At 45.5% G+C, this 22,082-nt stretch overlaps 2 protein-coding genes across 3 annotated transcripts; both read left to right on the top strand.

The window, feature by feature from the left end:
* The first annotated feature begins 54 nt into the window (after positions 1-54).
* cenpa (histone H3-like centromeric protein A) lies at positions 55-8,038 on the top strand. 2 transcript variants are annotated; one of them, XM_084461141.1, is made up of 5 exons: positions 55-78; positions 1,887-2,024; positions 2,306-2,436; positions 2,999-3,073; positions 7,867-8,038. In XM_084461141.1, exons 2-5 carry the CDS (start codon positions 1,907-1,909, stop codon positions 7,993-7,995), a joined length of 453 nt encoding a protein of 150 aa, XP_084317267.1. In that variant the 5' UTR covers positions 55-78; positions 1,887-1,906; the 3' UTR covers positions 7,996-8,038. The 2 variants fall into 2 exon arrangements, with proteins under 2 accessions (XP_084317267.1, XP_084317266.1); XM_084461140.1 differs by lacking the exon at positions 55-78 and adding an exon at positions 1,097-1,223.
* A 988-nt stretch (positions 8,039-9,026) lies between these two features.
* LOC311328007 (LIM/homeobox protein Awh-like) lies at positions 9,027-18,298 on the top strand (the record flags this gene model as incomplete). Its single annotated transcript, XM_084461118.1, has 6 exons — positions 9,027-9,152; positions 10,399-10,610; positions 13,393-13,501; positions 15,135-15,276; positions 17,496-17,710; positions 17,927-18,298. The coding sequence occupies 6 exons, from the start codon at positions 9,027-9,029 to the stop codon at positions 18,296-18,298; spliced, it is 1,176 nt and encodes a 391-aa protein (XP_084317244.1).
* Between the last annotated feature and the right edge of the window lie 3,784 nt (positions 18,299-22,082).

Below are 22,082 nucleotides of genomic sequence, written 5' to 3'. Positions count from 1 at the left end.
CGAGTTTGAATTCCCTGTTCGGTAGCACTACTGCATGTCCCTTTGATCCTGCAACTGATTCTGGTTGGAATTCGTTTGGTAAGAGTTTGCTTTAAACCCACTGTGGACGAATTAAACCCACTGTGGACGAATGAATGTTACCGTTAGCGAGCCAGCTCGGAAAGACAACGTTACGTCAGCTAAGATCGACTTTGATTGATACATCAGCTTTATCGTGAGGAAATTCCTTTGTTTACAGCAATCCACACAGCAAAGAGCCACAGTTCAGTTGCGACAGGAATGTTATCGTTGTTTCATGGGATGGCGCGATTCCGGTGTTCTGAAAAGATGGCCTGCTCAGGATGACCGACCACCCATTATATTATAATTATATACCACCCATTATATTCTGGCTGCCTTCACACGCTAAGCATTTGTGTGACAGCCCACTGAGCAAAGACACGTCTAAAAGACGTCTTTTAGATGTCTTTTTTGTCTTTTTCGGACGTCCAAAGACATCCAATTAGGAGCCAGAATGAAAGTTTTTTTTAGACGTTCAGATATTGAACCCGTTCTGCACGTCCACAGACGTCTTAGAGGGGTCCAAGCCAGACGTGTGAATATTGAGGGGTCCAGCAGACGAACACACGGGGTTCAGGACCGACGGACGTTATTAAGACATGATCTGAACGTCTCCCTGACGTTGCGTGTTTGCTGGGAGGATAGCAGCGGGCTCTACACAGGATACCGAGAGTGAGCCTGAACCGCGAGGCTACCCTCTCGTTTTCAAAGACGGGGAACTCCATGGATGTACAGTATTACTGACTATCACATCAGAATCTCGCGAGACTCCACAGGTCAGACCGGGAGGGGGTCTACTACCACTGTGTAGCATAGAACCCGTGGCATCTGGGGTAGTTTTCTTTTAATCCTGATTTAATCCTCTTTTAAGCAGTTTTTGATACTTTAGAAGGCTTTTATTTTGAAATGGCACATCAGAATCTCTTGAAACTGCATGAGTCAGACCGGGAGGGGGTCTACTACCACTGTGAGGGGGTCTCCTACCACTGTGAGGGGGTCTACTACCACTGTGAGGGGGTCTACTACCACTGTGAGGGGGTCTCCCACCACTGTGAGGGGGTCTACTACCACTGTGAGGGGGTCTACTACCACTGTGAGGGGGTCTACTACCACTGTGAGGGGGTCTACTACCACTGTGTAGTATAGAACCCGTGACGTCTTGGGTACTTTTCTTTTAATCTTGACTTGAACTTTTTTTTTAAGGTGGACCGGATAATTCCAAACGGGTTCTGAGAGACGGGTTCTAACTTCAGCCTCGTCTTCCTATCGGGTTTTATTTATCATATTATATCCATTGACAACAAAGCCAGATATGTTTAGATTAATCCGCGTCCCATATTTGTTTTGAACAACAAACACATCTACCTAAAACTATCAATGAAATACTAGCTGTAAAGCAGTCCTTGACTTCTCGACTTGTTGTTATTGTTGTGTAGACCTGAGACCTGGAAGCGGCTCTTCTGTTTCTATGATAGCCTCCAAATTCAGTTCAAGCGGAAGTTTACAAACGCATGTATTGCGAGTGAAAATAGTTCTAGGCTAAATGATAAAACATTTGAGACACCATCGTTTATTGTGTTTTTGAAGCATTTTCTCAATGCACCTATTGATCCATTGAGTGTTAGCGGCGACAGGCCATATCTCGAGAGTGCACCGCTTGTCGAAACTCTGATATCGGCCGCTGCATATGATCGTAAATAACCTTATAACATAGCTTATAATGCTAAATACCGGGCCTGTTGGTTTAGGGTTAGAGTTTCACCGGTCTCTGTGTTTATGGGAACTAGCCACTACCACAGCCAGTTGACTGTTCTGCTCTGCTTCAGCCCTAGCTTGGCGTTGGAGGATGGTGCGTACTTCCCCCAAGAAATCGACCAGCCGGCGGAAAAGCGCAGCCCCTAAACACCGGCCCGGACCAGGACCAGCTCCCTCCACCTCCACCCCCAGAACCAGCGGCCTATCGGGTGAGGCCCACGACAAAGAGGGACGCTGTGGTAGCCGTGGATATATTAGAACCGATTTGAAACACAAACGTCTTTCAGACCAAGAGATAAGCTCAGAATTTGGTCTATCCGGTCTGACAATTACTGCTGTGTCCAAATCAGTCGTTTGAATTGTAACATGGTTAATATTTTCTGTCTGATGGCCAAGTAGGTAACGCAGTTCATAACTATCTCTGTTGACCAGGGTGTATGATATGCATTTGTGAACCATTAATACAAACAGCGGAGCGATTTAATTTCAGCCCCGGGTTCAGATCATGGCTCCCCTCGCAAGAAGAAGAAGTTTCGGCCAGGAACCAGAGCACTGATGGAGATCCGGAAATTCCAGAAGACCACCAACCTCCTCCTGAGGAAGGGTCCCTTTGCACGCCTGGTACGTTTTGGACTCGCCCCCTACCCCCCCCGTCCTACCCCAATATCCAAGCCAAGGATAGAAAATACCAGCAAAGAAATCATAATCCAGCACCTGTTTCATAACCCCGCTTATCCTGATCTGTGATCTAATGCGTCTTTCGATAGAGGGCTGGTTACCAGTAACCCCACGCACCAGATGGTTTGCTTCGCCAAACCATCTGGGAACTCTCTATTGGAAACTGTTTGAAAAAGGGCAGGCTCTTTCAAAAATACTCGGCAGGTGATTGGATGAACCGTTTATCACCGTCTATCACACGCTAACTTAAACCGCTCCTCGCTGTCGTCACACCTAAACCTGTCCAGCGTAGCTGTTTGTATTTCAAATTCCTTAGAGCCAACGCTGATTGGCCGAGATCATTTTCTGATCTGGCACAAACGTATCTCTATGGAGAGATATCTACGGAGAGATATCTACCTACCTAATGCTCTATCTACCTACCTAGCTATCTACCTATCTACTAAATATCTATCTAGTTATGTATCTAGAGTATCTAATGTTGCCCCTGTGTTGTTCCCCTCAGGTTCGGGAGGTGTGCCAGGTGTACGCCAGCGATTATATGAGGTGGCAGGGCCTTGCACTGGCAGCCCTGCAGGAGGTGAGCTGGAGACAACAACACATCAACATTGATAGATGATAACCATTGTTGTTTATCTTGGGGACCGATCCGCACATTACCAGAAGCAGTTTTTATATAGAGATCCTGCTATATCGCCCTGTAGAAAACCCCTCAGTTTTTATATAGAGATCCTGCTATATCGCCCTGTAGAAAACCCCTCAGTTTTTATATAGAGATCCTGCTATATCGCCCTATAGAAAACCCCTCTGTTTTTCGTCTTTGTTTGTTTGATTACACTGAACCAAAGAAAGCCGGCGTGAAGTGTGATTTTAAATAGCATGGCAATCTGGAATCGAGAGGCATGACCCTTATAACACGCAACATCCCTTATAACACGCAACGACCCTTATAACACGCAACGACCCTTATAACACGCAACGACCCTTATAACACGCAACATCCCTTATAACACGCAACATCCCTTATAACACGTAACATCCCTTATAACACGCAACATCCCTTATAACACGCAACATCCCTTATAACACGCAACATCCCTTATAACACGCAACATCCCTTATAACACGCAACATCCCTTATAACACGCAACAACCCTTATAACACGCAACGACCCTTATAACACGTAACGACCCTTATAACACGCAACGACCCTTATAACACGCAACGACCCTTATAACACGCAACAACCCTTATAACACGCAACATCCCTTATAACACGCAACATCCCTTATAACACGCAACGACCCTTATAACACGCAACATCCCTTATAACACGCAACGACCCTTATAACACGCAACGACCCTTATAACACGTAACAACCCTTATAACACGCAACATCCCTTATAACACGCAACAACCCTTATAACACGCAACATCCCTTATAACACGCAACATCCCTTATAACACGCAACATCCCTTATAACACGCAACGTCCCTTATAACACGCAACAACCCTTATAACACGCAACGACCCTTATAACACGCAACATCCCTTATAACACGCAACATCCCTTATAACACGCAACATCCCTTATAACGCAACATCCCTTATAACACACAACGACCCTTATAACACGCAACAATCCTTATAACACGCAACATCCCTTATAACACGCAACAACCCTTATAACACGCAACATCCCTTATAACACGCAACGACCCTTATAACACGCAACGACCCTTATAACACGCAACAACCCTTATAACACGCAACATCCCTTATAACACGCAACATCCCTTATAACACGCAACATCCCTTATAACACGCAACGACCCTTATAACACGCAACATCCCTTATAACACGCAACGACCCTTATAACACACAAAAACCCTTATAACACGCAACATCCCTTATAACACGCAACATCCCTTATAACAGGACACGACCCTTATAACACGCAACGTCCCTTATAACACGCAACATCCCTTATAACACGCAACATCCCTTATAACACGCAACAACCCTTATAACACGCAACATCCCTTATAACACAACATCCCTTATAACACGCAACATCCCTTATAACACGCAACGACCCTTATAACACGCAACGACCCTTATAACACGCAACGACCCTTATAACACGCAACGACCCTTATAACACGCAACATCCCTTATAACACGCAACATCCCTTATAACACGCAACATCCCTTATAACACGCAACGACCCTTATAACACGCAACGACCCTTATAACACGCAACATCCCTTATAACACGCAACATCCCTTATAACACGCAACACCCTTATAACACGCAACATCCTTATAACACGCAACATCCCTTATAACACGCAACGACCCTTATAACACGCAACGACCCTTATAACACGCAACGACCCTTATAACACGCAACGACCCTTATAACACGCAACGACCCTTATAACACGCAACGACCCTTATAACACGCAACGTCCCTTATAACACGCAACGTCCGCCAGTTGTCATGTTTTGCACATGTTTAATCTATGTGCCTGAGCCCGATTTAAACACGAAATTGTCGTAGTAAGTTGGCTTACTACGAAAAGTTTTTTGTTGGCCCACACAAAATAAAAACAAAAATAAAAGATGCGGTAAAACAGATCTATCTGTAAATCAGTGTAGTCCTGTAGTTCAGGAGGTTGAGCGGGGTTCCAAACTCCTAACCCCAAACCCAAATTGCTCCCAATGTGCTCCCAATGAGCAGGCTAGCACCTTTCATGGCAGCTGTCCATTTACCATGATTGAGACCAGGTGTGATTAGGGCGTGACATTTTGAAGGCCAGGGTTTTCCAGGTGAACAAAGTGTGCTATAATTCAGCTATTCTCAACCAGTGGTCCACGGAGGCAGTAGGCTACTACTAGTAGGTTAGAAAGAAATAAAATAAAGCTTGGTAATTAACAAAGCTAGTTATTTTCATATCTAAATATACTCAGTAATTCACACTTACATTTTTTTTTTTTTAAGTCAAGTTAAAATGCAGAATTTCAATGACCAGTTATGTTTCAATATCACCACGCCAATCACATTCATTGGTGTTGAGACAAAAGTGTTCAGCTAACATACAGTAGCTAGCGAATGTTCCCTCGGATGCAAACTTCAGTCATATTATGTTTTTTTCTCATGTATTTGGGAAGGTGGTCCTCTGATTTTTTTTACATTCAAAAGTGGGCCTTAAGTTACCATAGGTTGACAACCCCTGCTAAATTATGCGATTTGTACTTAGAGTTTTGCCAGAAATGTGAATTAGAACTTGACTGAAAACAATGGAATTGTGCCTAGAGTTGATGACTGATACATGTAAGTTCTTTCTTCATATTAGTATATTCATAAATGTAATACAGCAATGGGAGTTTCCATGATCATACATGTGGATCAAGATTAAGGCAAGCATACATCATTGACTTAAAGCCTCTGGAAACTCAAATCCACAAAAGTCCTCTAACTATGTAATTTAGTGTATTATGTACATAATAAACAACATGTAAAAGTATTAGCAATTACTTTCTATCAAAATTCGAAATATTCTCATTTAAGTTTTTGTAACATTCCTGACAGTGGGTTTTGAAATGGGCGTTGTTTAATTAATTTAATGTGACGTCATTATATCCGAGATCCAATCATTAAAAAATGCACGTTAGTAAGTCCTACCTCCCCGCTAAATCTGCCTCGTCGACAGCAAATTTGCAGTTAGCAAACATATTTGATCCAGCCTAGTATTTTTGTCTATTTTTATCTATCCATCTACCGGTATCTATTTTTATCTATCCTCCATCTGCCCACCCTGTGCACCATCATGATTGTTTGTGCTGTCCCTGGGTGCTCATCGGTGAGATGACAACAAGTCATTCTTTAGTTTCCAATTGTGTTGGATTTAGAGAAACAGTGGACCTCGTTTTTGGTGAGCCGTGGTTGAGCAGTCCGGAAACATACCTTCATATGCTGCGCTCATTCATTAAATTCTGCCAGAAAGCCATGGGTTTTGCACAACGTCTATGTCTTGTAGCTGGAGCAGTACCCTCTCTCCCTCCACTTCAGCCTCTCCCCAATGCCCAGAGCCTAGAGATCGATCATGTAAGTTACTTGCTAATGATAAAGTTTAAGTAAATGTTCCACGTTTATTGTTAACCTCACCTTTTTCTAAAGAAATCTAACATTGTTAGCTTGCCAACTCAGTGCTTTGTAGGTGCTTAGCAGCCTAATAATGTTAGCGCTAGCTAGTATGGTTAGAACTAGTTGTGGCTAACTAATTCTACTAATGGATAGAAAAGCATTTTGGAACTCACCATTCAGTGATTGATTAAAATGAATTATTTGGACATGGCAGGGCTTCTACTGTATTTCTGCATCCTCTGAGAATTGAGTATCTGACGGCTCAAACATATACGGCTGGACTTTTAGTTGCTGTGCATAGTGCGTTGCTAGTTTTGATGAGATTGTTTGTCATTGGCGGATCAAAATGTCAATCAAATCCTGATCTGATGCGCCCACACATTCCTGAGAAATGGTCTAGAGAGCAAAATGAGCCGTTTTTGAACACTTTTTTCGAAGGGTTCTGAACGTTTATTTTAACTCTGATTTTTGTGGATGCTTAAAGAGACACTAACATTTGATATCATATATGCATTTTTACTATTTCAAACCAAGTTTCCAGAGGCTTTAAGGGTTTTTCCTGGCTCAGAATGGGTCTTTGGGGGGTGATGCGCATGCAATTTTTTGGGGGAAACCTCTGTGTTATGCCGAGTAGCCTACCAACATATATAGGCCTATATTCTTCGCTGTCATTCTCACTGAGCTCACTTTTCACAATCCTGGGGAATCTGACATTAAACAGAATAGATATGAAGCCAAAATGTTTAAAATACTGATAACCTGTCTATTATCTCGATTACTAGTGGTCCAAATCATGGACAATGCAAGAAAGAGGGATGGGCTGCGCTTGAAACAAGATATCAAACACATTTGGAGAGCATTTGAATTAAAAAAAAAATATTCTCGATTTTTAGCATTTTGGCTCTGTCTAAAATCTCTCTGAGGGGCGCCAAAAATCCTCTATGCCGGAAAAACCCTGGACATAAGTACATCATTGTGACATCATTGTGCTTTACTACAGGATGTGACATCATTGGGCTTTACTACAGGATGTGACATCATTGTGCTTTACTACAGGATGAGAAGACTTATCTGTTGTGGCGCTGAAACCATCCCAATCAGCCCAGCTTTCATCACTGCTACTGGCCATCAGATTCATGATTCTCCCTTCTCTCTGTCTCTCTCTCTCTCTCTCTCTCTCTGTCTGTCTCTCTCTCTGTCTCCCCCTCCCTCACCCAGGCCGCTGAGGCATTCCTGGTCCTTCTGTTTATGGACACCAACCTGTGCGCCATCCACGCCAAGCGGGTGACCATCTTCCCCCGTGACATGCAGCTGGTCAGGAGGATCCGTGGGGCGGACAACCTCTGAGGGGGGGCCGTGGGACCGCCCCTTAGGACCCGGCAGGCATGCGTCACAGACCCCCTTATTATGTGTATATAAATCCAACTGTTCTTTTGTTCATTTCATTCCGTTCTTATCTTCATTTTTAATAAAGTTTTGTTTTAAACAAAAATAATCTAAACAGCACGGTGATGTTATTTGTGATGAATGGGATGATTCTGTGGACCTCATGTCATGGGCTTGTGAGGGGGGGGGGGGGGCGGGCAGGCAGGGGTTGTTCTAAGGTCCATCACCTTCGTCTCGTCTGCCCCCCCCCCCCTCCCACTGTGTGCATGTTCCCAGATGCCCCTTTTTTTGGGCTCTGCTGTTTTTTAATTGGTCCCCGAGGGAAAGCTTCCAGGTACCATTGCCCCGCCTGTCATCCTAGCATCCAATCAGATGTGTAGCGCGGCTCCCGGCGGTTGTGTTTACATGTGTTCTAGATGGTCTCCGGGGGCCGGAGCCCGAGCAGCCCAAAGTTTAGGGGACTGGATGTGAAACACCAGATGGTTTAGAACTACATAACGGAGGGAGAGAACACTGTTCATAGGCAGAACCCTGTGGCAGAGAGGACAAGAACGTTGTTTCTGTGGTGACTGTGGTTCTGAGATGGAGAGGAGAGGTTGCGTGTGCCTGTGCAGAGAAGGGGGGGGGGGACACATTTAGTGCCATGATGCAGAAGAGATGCTCTATTGGAGGGTGATATTGTCCCAAGGTTTCCAAAGAGGCATTGTAACTGGATTATAATAAGAATAACTGGATTCTGACTGGTAAGACCATTTCTAACTCTGGACTGAATACGCCGGTTTATTGAAATGTACATTTTCTCGTACTGTTAAATTTCAGGTTATCAATGCGGTTTTCAAAAGAGAATGTTTAACAGCACATACTGGTTAGGGTTAGGTGGAAGTTGTGATGTTTTGAACTGAGTAGCCAGAGGTACATCTCTCAAATCTCCTACTGTTACCTTCTGGGGTCGGTAGTTATATCCCTCTTTTTCACGCTGTCTGTCCGCAGGGATGATGTCAGAAGGGGACAGCACCCTGCACAGCCTGTTGTATGGCAGTATCCATGGTGACAGTGACGATGGGCTGGAGGCTCAGGTCATTAGCCATGCGGAAGAAGTGATCCCTTCAGCCAATCACGTAAGCCACAGCTCTTAAAGGAGTAGTAAAGGGAAAATGCATGTTTAGCCCTGTTTTAAGGTTACTTATGATCATATACAATGGTTCAGATCAAAACGTTGACAAAGCTAGCACTTTTGAGAAAGTCTGATAATTGCTCTACCACCGTTTTGGTCATACAATGGATGTGCACCTTGAAAAATCTTTCAAAAACATGTTAAACTCGATTTCAAAGACAAGAAGTTCACAGAGGGGGTACTTTACTTTATGGCGAATTATATGTCAGAACACCAACTAACACCTCGGTGAGTTTCTTGCCTTTGAAATCGAGAGTTTAACATGTTTTTGAAAGATTTTTCAAGATGCCCACTCACATTCATTGTATGACCAAAACGGTGGTAGAGCAATAATCAGTCTTTCTCAAAAGTGCTAGTTTTGTCAATGTTTTGATCTGAACCAACGATATGATCATAAGTAACCTTAAAACAGGGCTAAACATGCATTTTCCCTTTACTACTTCTTTAAGGTTTGGTTAAGTCCCTTAAAGGACCATACCGGTCTAAATATAATTTGATCCTCTAAAACTAGTTACCCAACGTATATCACATTACCGCAATCCATTTTCTGAAATAAAGCTCACATTAAAAGATATTTGCATTTTCGCATTTTACTATTACTATATTTCAAAAGGACAATGTGATGGCTTCAAAACCTATTTTTAAATTGTTCCCTCGTTGCGCTGACAAACACCCTGGTTAGTTTCAAATAATTTTCAGTAGTTATTATTTTAGTTTTAACCCTCTTTGCACAGCTTACGCCAACGATCTGTCTTCCTGTTTACATGGTAACCGTTGCTAGGAACACTGGGTAGAGAATCTAGCGTAGGTGGATTAGAGAATTTAGCGCAGGAGTTCAATGGATTCAAACTAAAATAATATAAAATAAAAACGACAGAAAATAATTTGAAACTAACTGGGGCGAGTTTGTCAGCGCAACGAGGGAACAGTTTTAAAAATACTTTTTAAAGCCATCATGTTCAACTTTTGAAATGTAAGTAAAACACGAAAATGCAAATATCTTTTAACGTGAGCTTTGCTTTGAAAAATTGATTGTGGTAATGTGATATACGTTGGGTGACTAGTTTAAGGAGATCAAATCATATTTAGACCAGTATGGTACTTTAATGTTCTTCTTACAGTATCGTTATCAATGTATTGAATTGAAATCATATAGTGACACGTCCTTCACGCGTTGTCTGGTACCCTAGGTCTCCCTGCAGTCTCCGCCCACTCCTACAGATGAGCCAATGGTGTGTGCCGGCTGCGGGGGGCGTGTCTGCGACCGCTTCGTCCTATTGGCCGCCGGGCGGTCGTGGCACGAGGCGTGCCTTCGCTGTAGCCAGTGCCACTGCGAGCTCCAGACACACCCTTCCCTCTACTGTCGAGAGGGCAACATCTACTGCCAACAGGACTACTGCAGGTTAGGCGTCCGTGGAACCGCCGTCCCAGATGAAACACTAATGCTGGGCTCACACTTTAGGATTTTGGGACCGATTTATCCCCGACTCATCCCTCCTGACAATCGGAGGAGAAATCTGGTCTGGAACGTTGGTTGGTACCGATCCATTGTTTGATCATATACAATGGTTCAGATCAAAAAGTTGACGACAACTAGCACTTTTGAGAAAGTCTGATAATTGCTCTACCACCGTTTTGGTCATACAATGGATGTGGGTGGGCACCTTGAAAAATCTTTCAAAAACATGTTAAACTCTCAATTTCAAAGACAAGAAACTCACCGAGGTGTTAGTTGGCGTTCTGACATAATTCGCCATAAAGTAAGATTCTAGTTCATCTGGAAAGGCTTTTTTAAAATATTTAGCATAGAACTATTTAGTCGCAGCACATGCATGTGTAAACTTCCGCAAACTAGGTAGCCTAGCAACATAAACAATAACAATAGCTACCGTAAGTAGTTCCGCTTCCTGAATCCCCTCTGCGGATTGATCTACACATCTACTGTACAACGGTCGCGTCAATACAAGTCATTGGATTTCATAAAATGATAAATAAAACAGGATTCATACTTTGAGGTGAATTTGATGTCAGAACACCAACGGACACCAATTACCCCCTCAGTGAGCTTCTTGTCTTTTGAGAGTTTAACATGTTTTTGAATGATTTTTCACGGTGCCCACCCACATCCATTGTATGTCCAAAACGGTGGTAGAGTAATAATCAGACTTTCTCAAAAGTGCTAGTTTTGTCAACTTTTTTATCTGAACCATTGTATATGATCATAAGTAACCTTAAAATGGGGCTAAACATGATTTTTCCCTTTACTACTCCTTTAAGATCAATTCTCCTTATGTGCGTGATGCAACCTGTTTTCCAAATCGGTTACGATTTTAAGTAGCGAGCCCGGCAGGGCGTGTGTCCACCGGCAAGCTGTATATAGCTGAACAGGGCCAAGCTTACAGCTGCTTAGAGCGCACTAGAGCTGGAGTTTAGAGCTGGCATAGTCTACCGACGTTTTACACCTCCGTTAGCAACGAGTGTCTTGTTTTTGCAGCCTGCAGATTAACTAGCCAAGTTAGTGCTAAAGTTCGCTCTCTCTGCAGTTTCGCCAAAAACCAACCGTTGTCCTCGTCACAACAGCCCTTAAAGGTGCTCAATTTGATTTCTCTGATGGGGATGGCCTGGCAATCATTGACCTGCCCCCCACCGCCTCTGACCTTAGGGGGCGGAGTCTCGCCACTGTCCACGCCACGCTCCCCACATCTCAGCCCCTGAGTTGGCTAAAGAAACAGTTTTCACGGTTGGGTGCATGTGGGTGGCCCGGAGACCAGTACACTGTCCTCGAGGGGACAGGGGAAACCTCCCCTGTGGGCTCGAGGGGGCGGAATCTCGTCACCACGCCGATATCCACGCCAAATACCCCACAACTAAGCCCCTGAGTGAGCTAGAGACACACGATCTTCACTGGTGGGTGAATGGAGATTGCCCGGAGGTCACTGTACTGTCCGCGACCGGCTGTGACCCAAGGGGGCGGAGTCTCGCCACCACGCCACAGACCCTACAACTAAGCCCCTGAATGAGCTAGAGACACACGGTATTCACTGGGGGGTGCATAGAGATTGTCCAGAGGTCAAAGCAGTGTCGCCGACCAACTCGGGTCCAAAAAGGGCAGAGTCTTGCCACCACGCCACTATCCACACCATGGACCACAGAACTCAGCCCAAGTAGGCTAGAGACACACGGTCTTCTCTGGTGGGTAGCCTGGAGAGAGAGACACTGTCCCCAACTGGCTATGACCCAAGGGGGTGGAGCCTCGCCACCACGTCACTATTCACGCCACAGAATCCACAACTCAGTCCTTGAGTGGGCTAGAGGCACACAGTCTTCAATGGTGGGTGCATGGAGATTGCCGGGAGGTCACTGCACTGCTCCCCACCTGCTCTGACCTTAGGGGGCGGAGTCTCGCCACTATCCACGCTACGGACCCCACAACTCAGCCCTTGAGTGAGCTAGAGACACACAGTCATCACCGGTGGGTGCAGTGATTGCCCGGAGGTCAGTGACGTGTACCCGACCAACTCAGACACGATGGGGCGGTGTCTCATCACCATGCCACTATCCACGCCACAAACACCACAACTCAGCCCCTGAGTGGACTAGAGACCCACGGTCTTCACCCATGGGTGCATGGAGATTGTCTGGAGGTCACTGTACAGTCCCCGACCAGCTATGACCAAAGGGGGTGCTGTCTCACCCCCACGCCACTATCCACGCCATGGACCCCGAAACGCAGCCCTTGAGTGGGCTAGAGACACATGGTCTTCACCGGTGGGTGCATGGAGATTGCTCGGAGGTCACTGTACTGTCCCCAACCAGCTCTCCACCCCTGGTTATCTGGGTTTATCCCTTACCTTACCAACAGAAGTTGAACCAATTTGCAGCAAAATAGCTAACGTTACAGGAATCAACAGTGTAACTGCTTTAGCCACTGACCGCTATTAATATGGAAGCTGCTGCTAGTTGTTGTGAGCTCATGAGCTAACTGGCTATCCCGCTCTTATTGTGCTGGATTAGCATTGGTAGCATTGGAGCTGATGTGTCCAGGCGACAAGACCTATCTTAATTTATCAGACATTATTTCATGTAATTTCAATTCACTGTAAATTAACCGCCTGTAGTGTACATGTACCTCTTACCTCTGGTTCCTCTGATTGGCTAACGCTGGCGTTTCTCATCCTGGCCAGGTTATTCAGCGTGGGACGATGCGCTCGCTGCTCCCAACCAATCCCGTCTTCCGCCATGGTCATGAGGTCTGGCGAGCTGACCTTTCACCCCGAGTGCTTTTGCTGCCAGGTCAGATATACATACAGCATCAGATACTATAGTAGTCTGTCGCATTGAACCCAGAAATATAATACGCCTGTATATAATACACCTGTTTTCAAGCCAATTGTGTCAGCTGCACTCTTATAGGACAGTGGGTCCATCCCTATAGAGTTCTAGTGGTATGGACTGATTATCTATAGAACATGAGTTCCTTAGAGAGAACCTATAAGTAAGGAACAGTCATACCAAGCACAGTCTCCAGGAAGTATGCCTACGCAGACGACCTTGCGCTGGTGTACTCAGCTGGAGACTGGCAGGCCGTGGAGACAAACTTGAGCCAGGACATGCAGACACTAGCAGCATACCTCCGGAAATGGAGATTGAAGCCCAGCGAGGCAAAGACGTGTCGGCGGCCTTCCACCTTAACAACAAGGAAGCCAAACGTGAGCTGCGAATACACCTCGATGGAACACTCCTGCAATTCCGCGACGAACCAACCTATCTCAGCGTGACATTGGACAGGTCGCTCACGTTCTGCCGACAGCTCAGTCACTGCGCAAGAAATTAACAGCTCGTATGGCGTTGATGAGGTGACTGGTCCGATCAGGCTGGGCTGCCGGCGCAAAAAAACCCACTGTGTACCGCAGCCCTAACCCTGGTGAACTCCAACAGGGAATATTGCGCGCTGGTGTAGTGTCGCAGCGTTCACACCCTCCTCATTGATCCGCCTATCAACGAAGCCTTGCGCATCGTGACGGGATGCCTGCATCCCACTCCTGTGGACAACCATCCAGCCCGCTGGCCTCCGCCGCACAGGAACCACAGCACGTCTGGCCTGCCGGGCCGTGGAGCCTAACCACCTGCTCAACGACAGGCTCACTGCAACAGCAGAGCCTCCCCGGCGTCTCAAGTCCAGACACCCTTTATTGCCGCTCGGGCTCTCCTGCAGCAATGCAGAGATCTTAACATCAGTGAGGCAGGATGGGCGGACTACACCTGGCGTGCGGAGTGGGAGGCAAACACCTCCAGACTCTGTAATTTCATCCCAGCCGCTGGTCCTTCCCCTCCCGGGATGGACTTACCCAGACCGGCGTGGGTGAGGCTTAATCGCCTCCAGACCGACGTCGGACGCTTCCGCTCATCGATGCACAGATGGGGCTTGGTATCCTGTGCGGCGTGTGAGTGTGGCGCCGAGGAACAAACCGCAGACCACGTCATCCAGGACTGTCCGATATATCGGACACCCAATGGAATGCGTGGCCTGATGGTTGTGGATGATGAAACGGTGACATGGCTCCTGGAGGTGTGCCCGGATATATAGCCCGGGTGACCCCTCACCCAGGCTCGGGGTGGTAAAAGGATAGCCCCTCAGCCCCGAGCCTGGGGGAAGAGGACGCAACAACCGGCCCATATGATGAAGAAGAAGTCATACTGATCATACAGTCCCTATAGGGAACAGTCATAGAAATCAATTAATTTTGTTTAATCTTTATTTAAGCATGGAGTCCCATCGAGAAAGATGTTTTGAAAGGAAGCCCTGCACATAAAAATATAAATACAATAAAATGAAAAAAATCAATACAAAATGCAATATTCAATCAATCAATCTGTGTCAGTCAATCAACTGATCAATTAACTGTATTGATTATGTACCCCACAGGAGTGTGATGTCACACTGATGCCTGGAAATCTGTATTGCATGCAGGGCGAGAGCCTCTTCTGTCAATCGCATTACCATGACGACTGCGCCCCCGGGACTCCGCCCCCTTACAGCCTCCACCTGCAGCAGCCCTCCAGAGAAGGTGAGTTAAAAAAAAAGAAGGTACCTTGTACCATGAAATGCTTTAGCTGCGCCCAACGAGGGGCTTGAACCTATGACCTTGAGATTCTCATGAGGAGAGTACGATGCTCTACTGAGTAAGCTGGATATAATAGTCAAATTAGGTGTTGTAGCCTAATGTGTTAAAAGTAGGATATGTTAAGGCAAAAAGTCTCGTGCATTTTTTTTATTTTTTTATTTAGCCTTTATTTAACCAGGAAAGGCCCCATTGAGATTAAAAATCTCTTTTTCAAGAGAGACCTGGCCAAGACAGGCAGCAGTGCAATCCAAACACAGAGTTACAGACGGAAAATACACAGAGATGCAACAGTAATACAATTTACACATGTGACTTGGTGATTTGTCTATATGGCAATAAGCTAGTTAAAAACATGAACATACTGTTAAATCCACCTCTAAAACCTTCACAGTGGATTTAAAAACATTGATTGAGACCTGCTCCTCAAGTTTGAGATCATTTTGTAGCATGTTCCAGGCAGAAGGAGCCGAATAACTAAAAGCCATTTTCCCCTTTTCTGTTCTGACTTTGGGAACAGACAGCAGCAAGAAGTCCTGTGATCTTAAGGAGTATTTCCCAGTACTTTTTTGTATAATGTAGGCACAGAGGTAAGAAGGAACAAGACCAAGAATTGCCTTATAAATTATGATGTACCAATGAATAAGTCTACGAGTAGACAATGCAGACCATCCAACCCGCTCATACAAGGTGCAGTGATGAGTACGATTTCTACAGTTTGTGATGAATCTCAAAGCACCATGGTAAACAGTATTGATTGCATTGAGGCACTGAGAGGAAGCATGCATGTACAGAACATCATCATAATCAAGCACAGGCATGAATGTAGCAGCAAAAAGTCTCTGTTTAACTTCAAAAGAAAAACAAAACTTATTTCTGAAATAGAAACCCAATTTCAGCTTCAGCTTCTTCACTAGGAGCTGAATATGTGGTTTAAAAGAGAGACCATCGTCAATTAAAATTCCAAGATACTTGTATGAAGAAACAATCTCGATGTCTTTTCCCTGAAAAGTGACAATGGATGGTAGGCTCAGTGGCATTTTTTGTGTATTTCTGAACACCATAAGTTTCGTTTTGTCAGAATTTAAGACAAGTTTCAGTTGGCACAAAGTATTTTGTACAACATCGAAAGCAGATTGCAAGTTTTGGAAAGCTTCGGCAAGACTTGCAGCACAACAATAAATAACTGTATCGTCAGCATAAAAATGAAGATTTGCATTAGACACATTTTGACCCAGACCATTAATATATATAGTAAATAAGAGGGGACCCAGTACTGAGCCCTGGGGCACCCCCTTACAGATAGACAGCACATCAGACATGAGGCCATCAAGTTTAGTGCATTGAGATCTTACAGATAAATAGTTCACAAACCATGCAACTGCTTGCTCTGAGAGACCTGAGTGAACTAATCTCTGTTTCAGTATATCATGGTCAACCGAGTCGAATGCTTTGGAAAGATCTAGAAAGAGTGACATACAGTGCTGTTTGTTGTCTAGGGCAACAGCAATATCATTAACAACTTTCAAGGCTGCCGTTATTGTACTATGTTGTTTCCTGAAACCTGACTGGGATGTAGATAAGATAGTGTTATTATATAAGAACTCTTTAAGTTGTTCACTTACAAGAGCTTCAAGTACTTTGGCCAGTGCTGACAAGTTTGATATTGGCCTGTAATTATTTAATACTGATAATACTGTCCCCTTTTAACAATGGGAGAACATAGGCCGATTTCCAGATTGCCAGGATTTCTTTACTATCTAGGGTGAGATTAAAAAGATAAATTAACGGTTCTGCTATGAAATCAGCTGCCATCTTCAAAAAGCTAGGTTCAAGAAGGTCAGGACCTGCAGATTAACGCTTTAAGAGCTTTACGTACTTCCTGTACAGAAGTACTATATTCCAGAGGGAAGCAAAAAAGGCAGTTTCACCCGGGGGCCAGAACAGTGAGCTGTAAAAATTCTTCCCTGACCCCTCTCAAGGAGACGATCGAACAAGCTCCTGAAGTATGTTTGTCTATTGGCTAGAAGATACCATTAGATGATTGAAATGGTGATGATTATTTTAGTTGCTTTACTACCGTAGAGACGGTACAGAAAGAACAGGGTTGTGTTGCTTCATAATAATACGTAACAGCTGTCCGTTGCAACCAACATTATTTCCAGGTGAAGGGGAGGAGTCTGTCAGCAGCCCCGAGCCGCGATTGGACGATGTGGCGACCGGGAGGCGGTCCCGCCGGCGGACCAAGCGAATCAGGACATGTTTCCGCAGTGAGCAGCTGCGTGCCATGGAGTCGTATTTCGCCCAGAAGCACAACCCAGACGGCAGGGACTGGGGCTGCCTGTCTCACAGGACCGGCCTGCCCAAAAGAGTCCTGCAGGTAGGCGGGGCCCCGGCTCTGGGGCCAATCAGACCAGACTCTCCTTGTGTTCCATTTCTCCACCCTTTTTCCACCTACTGTAAGTCACATGACCGCCGTCCTATAATAGGTTCGCGTCGGCAGTTGGTTACAGGCAGCTGGCATTGTGTTTCTCTTCTCTCCTCTCTCACTCTCTCTCTCTCTCTCTCTCTCTCTCACACACACACACACACGCAGGTGTGGTTTCAGAACGCCAGGGCCAAGCTCAGACGCTCCCTCTCGGCCGACGAGTCCCAGAGCAACTCACCGGCCCCCCCAAGGGCCGACGCCATGGCGACCCCGTCCCCCGCCGGCTCCTGCTCCCAGCAGCCCCGGCTCTACCCGACCAGCACCATCGACCACTCGGAACTGTCCCTGCTTACTGCCCCGCTCAGCGACCCGCCCCAAAGCCCTACTGATCAGTCAGCGATGCTGAAAGACCCGTTCTTCCTGGACTACAGGTCCCATGGTGCTCCAGGGCTGTCCCCTGGGATGGCCTTCGACCTGGGAGAGTGCAGGGTGGGCCAAGACGGGGACTCGGACAACGCGCTGAAACCCTATTTCTCATGAGCCTGATTCATACTGTCTGACACGCGCGAGCTAGCGTACGTTCAGCGCTCGCCTGTGTCGGGTTTTCATTTCAACCGAATGCACAGTTCGGTGTATTTTTGACGATGGGGCACGTTACCTGTTTGCGTTGAGTATAAACTAGGCTTAAGGCACTTGGATGGGTTTATGAGTTAAACCTCGGGATACGACACGGTGTCATGTGATCATGACCGAACAGTTCAAGGTGGCGTTTAGCTGGAGTTCCCTTCCCAATACATTTGTGATGAATCAACAAAATGTTGTAGTGGAAATGTTTTTTTTTATTTTTTTTTATTACAATAGACCATTGAAAGTAGTTAAATTTTTTGATCATGTTTCCTTCTTCCTGCCACCTTTTTGTCCAGATTAATCCACCAGGATGTTCATGCAGGTACATGCAGCACAGAGTCATCTGTTTGGGGTTAGGTTAGGTGTAGACCAGATGAGTGTGTCTATGTTGTACTGTACTCAGTGAGTTACTTTGAATGTTTGGGAGGGGGGGGCTGATGAGCACCTGTGCATGGTGCACTGCAGCACCACTTTTTTATTTGTATTTAACCTTTATTTAACTAGGAGGTCCCATTAAGATTAAAAATCGCTTTTTTCAAGGGAGGCCTGGCCAAGGCAGGCAGCCAAGACCCCTGGACTGCAACACTGTCTACATCTCACTTGTTGTACAACACAGGTGCACTGTGAGCTGTTTTGTGCATTTTCAATAAATCACCGGATGTCTTGTGTCTGGTTGTATTGGTCGTTTTGTAGGAGGGGAGAGGGGTAAGAATGAGATAGGACGATGGCATAGCCTTGTTGTACCTAGATATTGCAGCAGCAACTCACAAGATATGGATATAACATGGATATACAATTCACCTTGCTGCGGTCACGAGGTGCACAACCTAGCACACGCACTGAATATGACTGAATATCCATAAGCTACTATACACATATATATATAGGCTTATACTGCTCAAGGAAATGAAGGGAACGCCAGTCATCAATTATCATCGCGGATCTCCATGAACGAAATAACCAAGTTGAAAATCTTTATTGATCCCATTGTGCCATTCGCCAAGAACAAAATGACGGTCAATGGAAACCAACATTATCAACCCATTGAGGGCTGAATGTGATTAAGTGTGAATAAGTGTTCCCTTAATTTTTTGTGCAGTATATGTATGTAGATAGATAGATAAACTGACATATTGCGATGGCGAAGAGACTGCAATAAAAACTAGAAAGTACATTTCCTGGAGAAAATGTGAGGTGGGCTAGCTGCTGCAGCTGTATGTAACAGCCACTGCTAGTACTACTACAGACCAGGCAATCTCCATGCACCCACCGGCGAAGACCATGCGTCACTAGCCCACTCAGGGGCTGAGTTGTGGGGTCTGTGGCGTGGACAGTGGCGTGGTGGCGAGACTCCGCCCCCTCAGGTCAGAACTGGTCGGGGACAGTGTACCCCTCTCCGGGCCACCTACTCGCCCGCACCGGTGAAGACCATGTGTCTCTAGCCCACTCAGGGTCTGAGTTGTTGGGCCCGTGGCGTGGATAGTGGTGTGGTGGTCAGACTCCGCCCCCTCAGGTCAGAGCCAGTCGGGGACAGTGTACCCCTCTCCGGGCCACCTACCTGACTAGCCACACTCAGGGGCTGAGTTGTGGGGCCCGTGGCATGGATAGTGGCGTGCTGGTTAGGCTCCGCCCCCTTCGGTCACAGCTAGTCGGGGACAGTACAGTGACCTCCGGGCAATTTCCATGCATCCACCATTAAAGACTATAGCTGAATCCCAATCTGAGTGCGCAAACCGCACTTGCGGCCCCTCGCACTTGTGGCCTGAGGCCTGAGCACTTAATTGACGTCAGCTGGAAGGGCCAAAGGGTGCAGGGCCGTGAATTAAATGGGACAGCACTCCCAGTTTCGCTCAATGCCCCTCCCACTTCGTCTTCATTGGCTGCCGCGTTCCTCCGACGCAGAGGCTGCTCTGACGCTCCCTTCAGCTCTGCAAATTGACCGATTGACGTCTGTTTTAATTTAATAATAATTTAAAAATTAGGTTGGGTGGGATATGTTTGCAGCATGTGGATTTCAAGATAAATGTTGTGTTATCTGCAAATGTCATCATTTATGTGTGATGCACTCGGATCATGACTCGGATGCACTCAAGCACTGTGTCACATGAGACGCGGTGGGCTGTGGGTATTTTCTGCTCCTAAGTCCATGAAATTGCGGACTTTCGGTAAGTGCGGTTACAGTGCGCAAAATGGCGGCGTGGCGCACTTGTGGACCTAGCAATTCCGTTTTGGAACTACCCTGAGCCCTTGTGGACTTAGCGGGAACGCGCATGTAAGGCCACAAGGCCGCGAGTGCTCTGCACTTTCGCCTAAGTGCGCGATTTGGGATTCAGCTAGCGTGTCTCTAGCCCACTCAGGGGCTGAAAAGTGGGTTCTGTGGCGTGAATAGTGGCGTGGTGGCGAGGCTCCGCCCTTTTTGGTCATAGCCAGTCAGTGACAGTGTACTCCTCTCCGGGCTACCCACCGGCCCCCACCAGTGAAGATCATGTGTCTCTATTCCACTTTGGCTGAGTTCTGTGCTACCACATTAGTTATAAAAGGGTGCCTGTACCTTTAAGAGAGGCTGCACATGCACACAAATTAAAAAAAAAAAAAAAAAGCAACAGCTGCCACCAGTCTAATCCCAACTGACACTCTGATCCTAGACATGGTCCACTTCAGACAGCTCTATCGCGAAAACTATAAATGTTACAGCTTATATATTGACACCATAGGAATCCTGAGAACTTGCAGAACATTTCTATGTAGGCTACAATATAACATGTCTGTATAGCTTAAACACTGTAGGCAAAAATGCAAATTTAGCAGCTCAAAAGTTAGTGCGTTGCCATACGTTCCAATGGGGAGCGCAGTTGCCGAACAAATCGTCATACCTCAAAAACGGTAAGTCCCACAGCTTAGATACTTACATTGTACGAATCAGCACAGTTGTGTGAACGTTTTGATGTATAATATGTCTACGAGCTGTTAAAATTGTAGGCATAGCGACATGTTAGAAAATGGGTAAAAATGCAAAATTAGCAGCTCAAAAGTTAGAGTGCAGCGCCATACGTTTCAATGGGGAGCGCAGTTGCCAAACAAATAGTCATACAGCGAAAAGTATAAGTCACACAACTTAGATACTTACATTGTACGAATCAGCACAGTTGTATGAAAGTTTTGATGTATAATAAGTGTGTGAGCTTTCAAAACTGTAGGAGTGCCAGCAGTTTACAAAATGTGTAAATATTTTCAAAGCAAAAGGTGCCACCACTCTAAAAACATGATACTGAACATTCCACCAGCAGTTTCAATGGCACAAAAATTACTATTAAAAGTTAAATGACTCAAAAACTATTAAAAAAATAAATAAATCTGAATACATCCGTTAAAGAGCTAAACATCGTGAACATTTTAAAGTTTGAATGAAGTTTCTACCACAAAGTATGAAGAAGTTATAAAGGAGACAAAAAAACGGGGAGAATAATAATAAGAAAGAAAGAAAGAAAGAAATACAGTAGGACCCCACTTATCCGAACCCAACGGGACCGAAGGTCGTTCGTATCTCTGAAATGTCCGGATGACTGAAACTTATGTTAAAATGCACCAAATTCAATAAGTGGTACATAGGCTACTTGTTTCATATACTCATAATAGACCGATAAATACCCTTAATTACTTGTGAAAATGCATCAAAATTGCAATCAAATAGCCAACT

The sequence above is a fragment of the Borostomias antarcticus genome, assembly GCF_949987555.1.
Source record: "Borostomias antarcticus genome assembly, chromosome: 36".
Taxonomy (NCBI): domain Eukaryota; kingdom Metazoa; phylum Chordata; class Actinopteri; order Stomiiformes; family Stomiidae; genus Borostomias; species Borostomias antarcticus.
The sequence above is the reverse complement of the archived record's forward strand: the minus strand, read 5'-3'. Positions and strand labels throughout refer to the sequence as shown.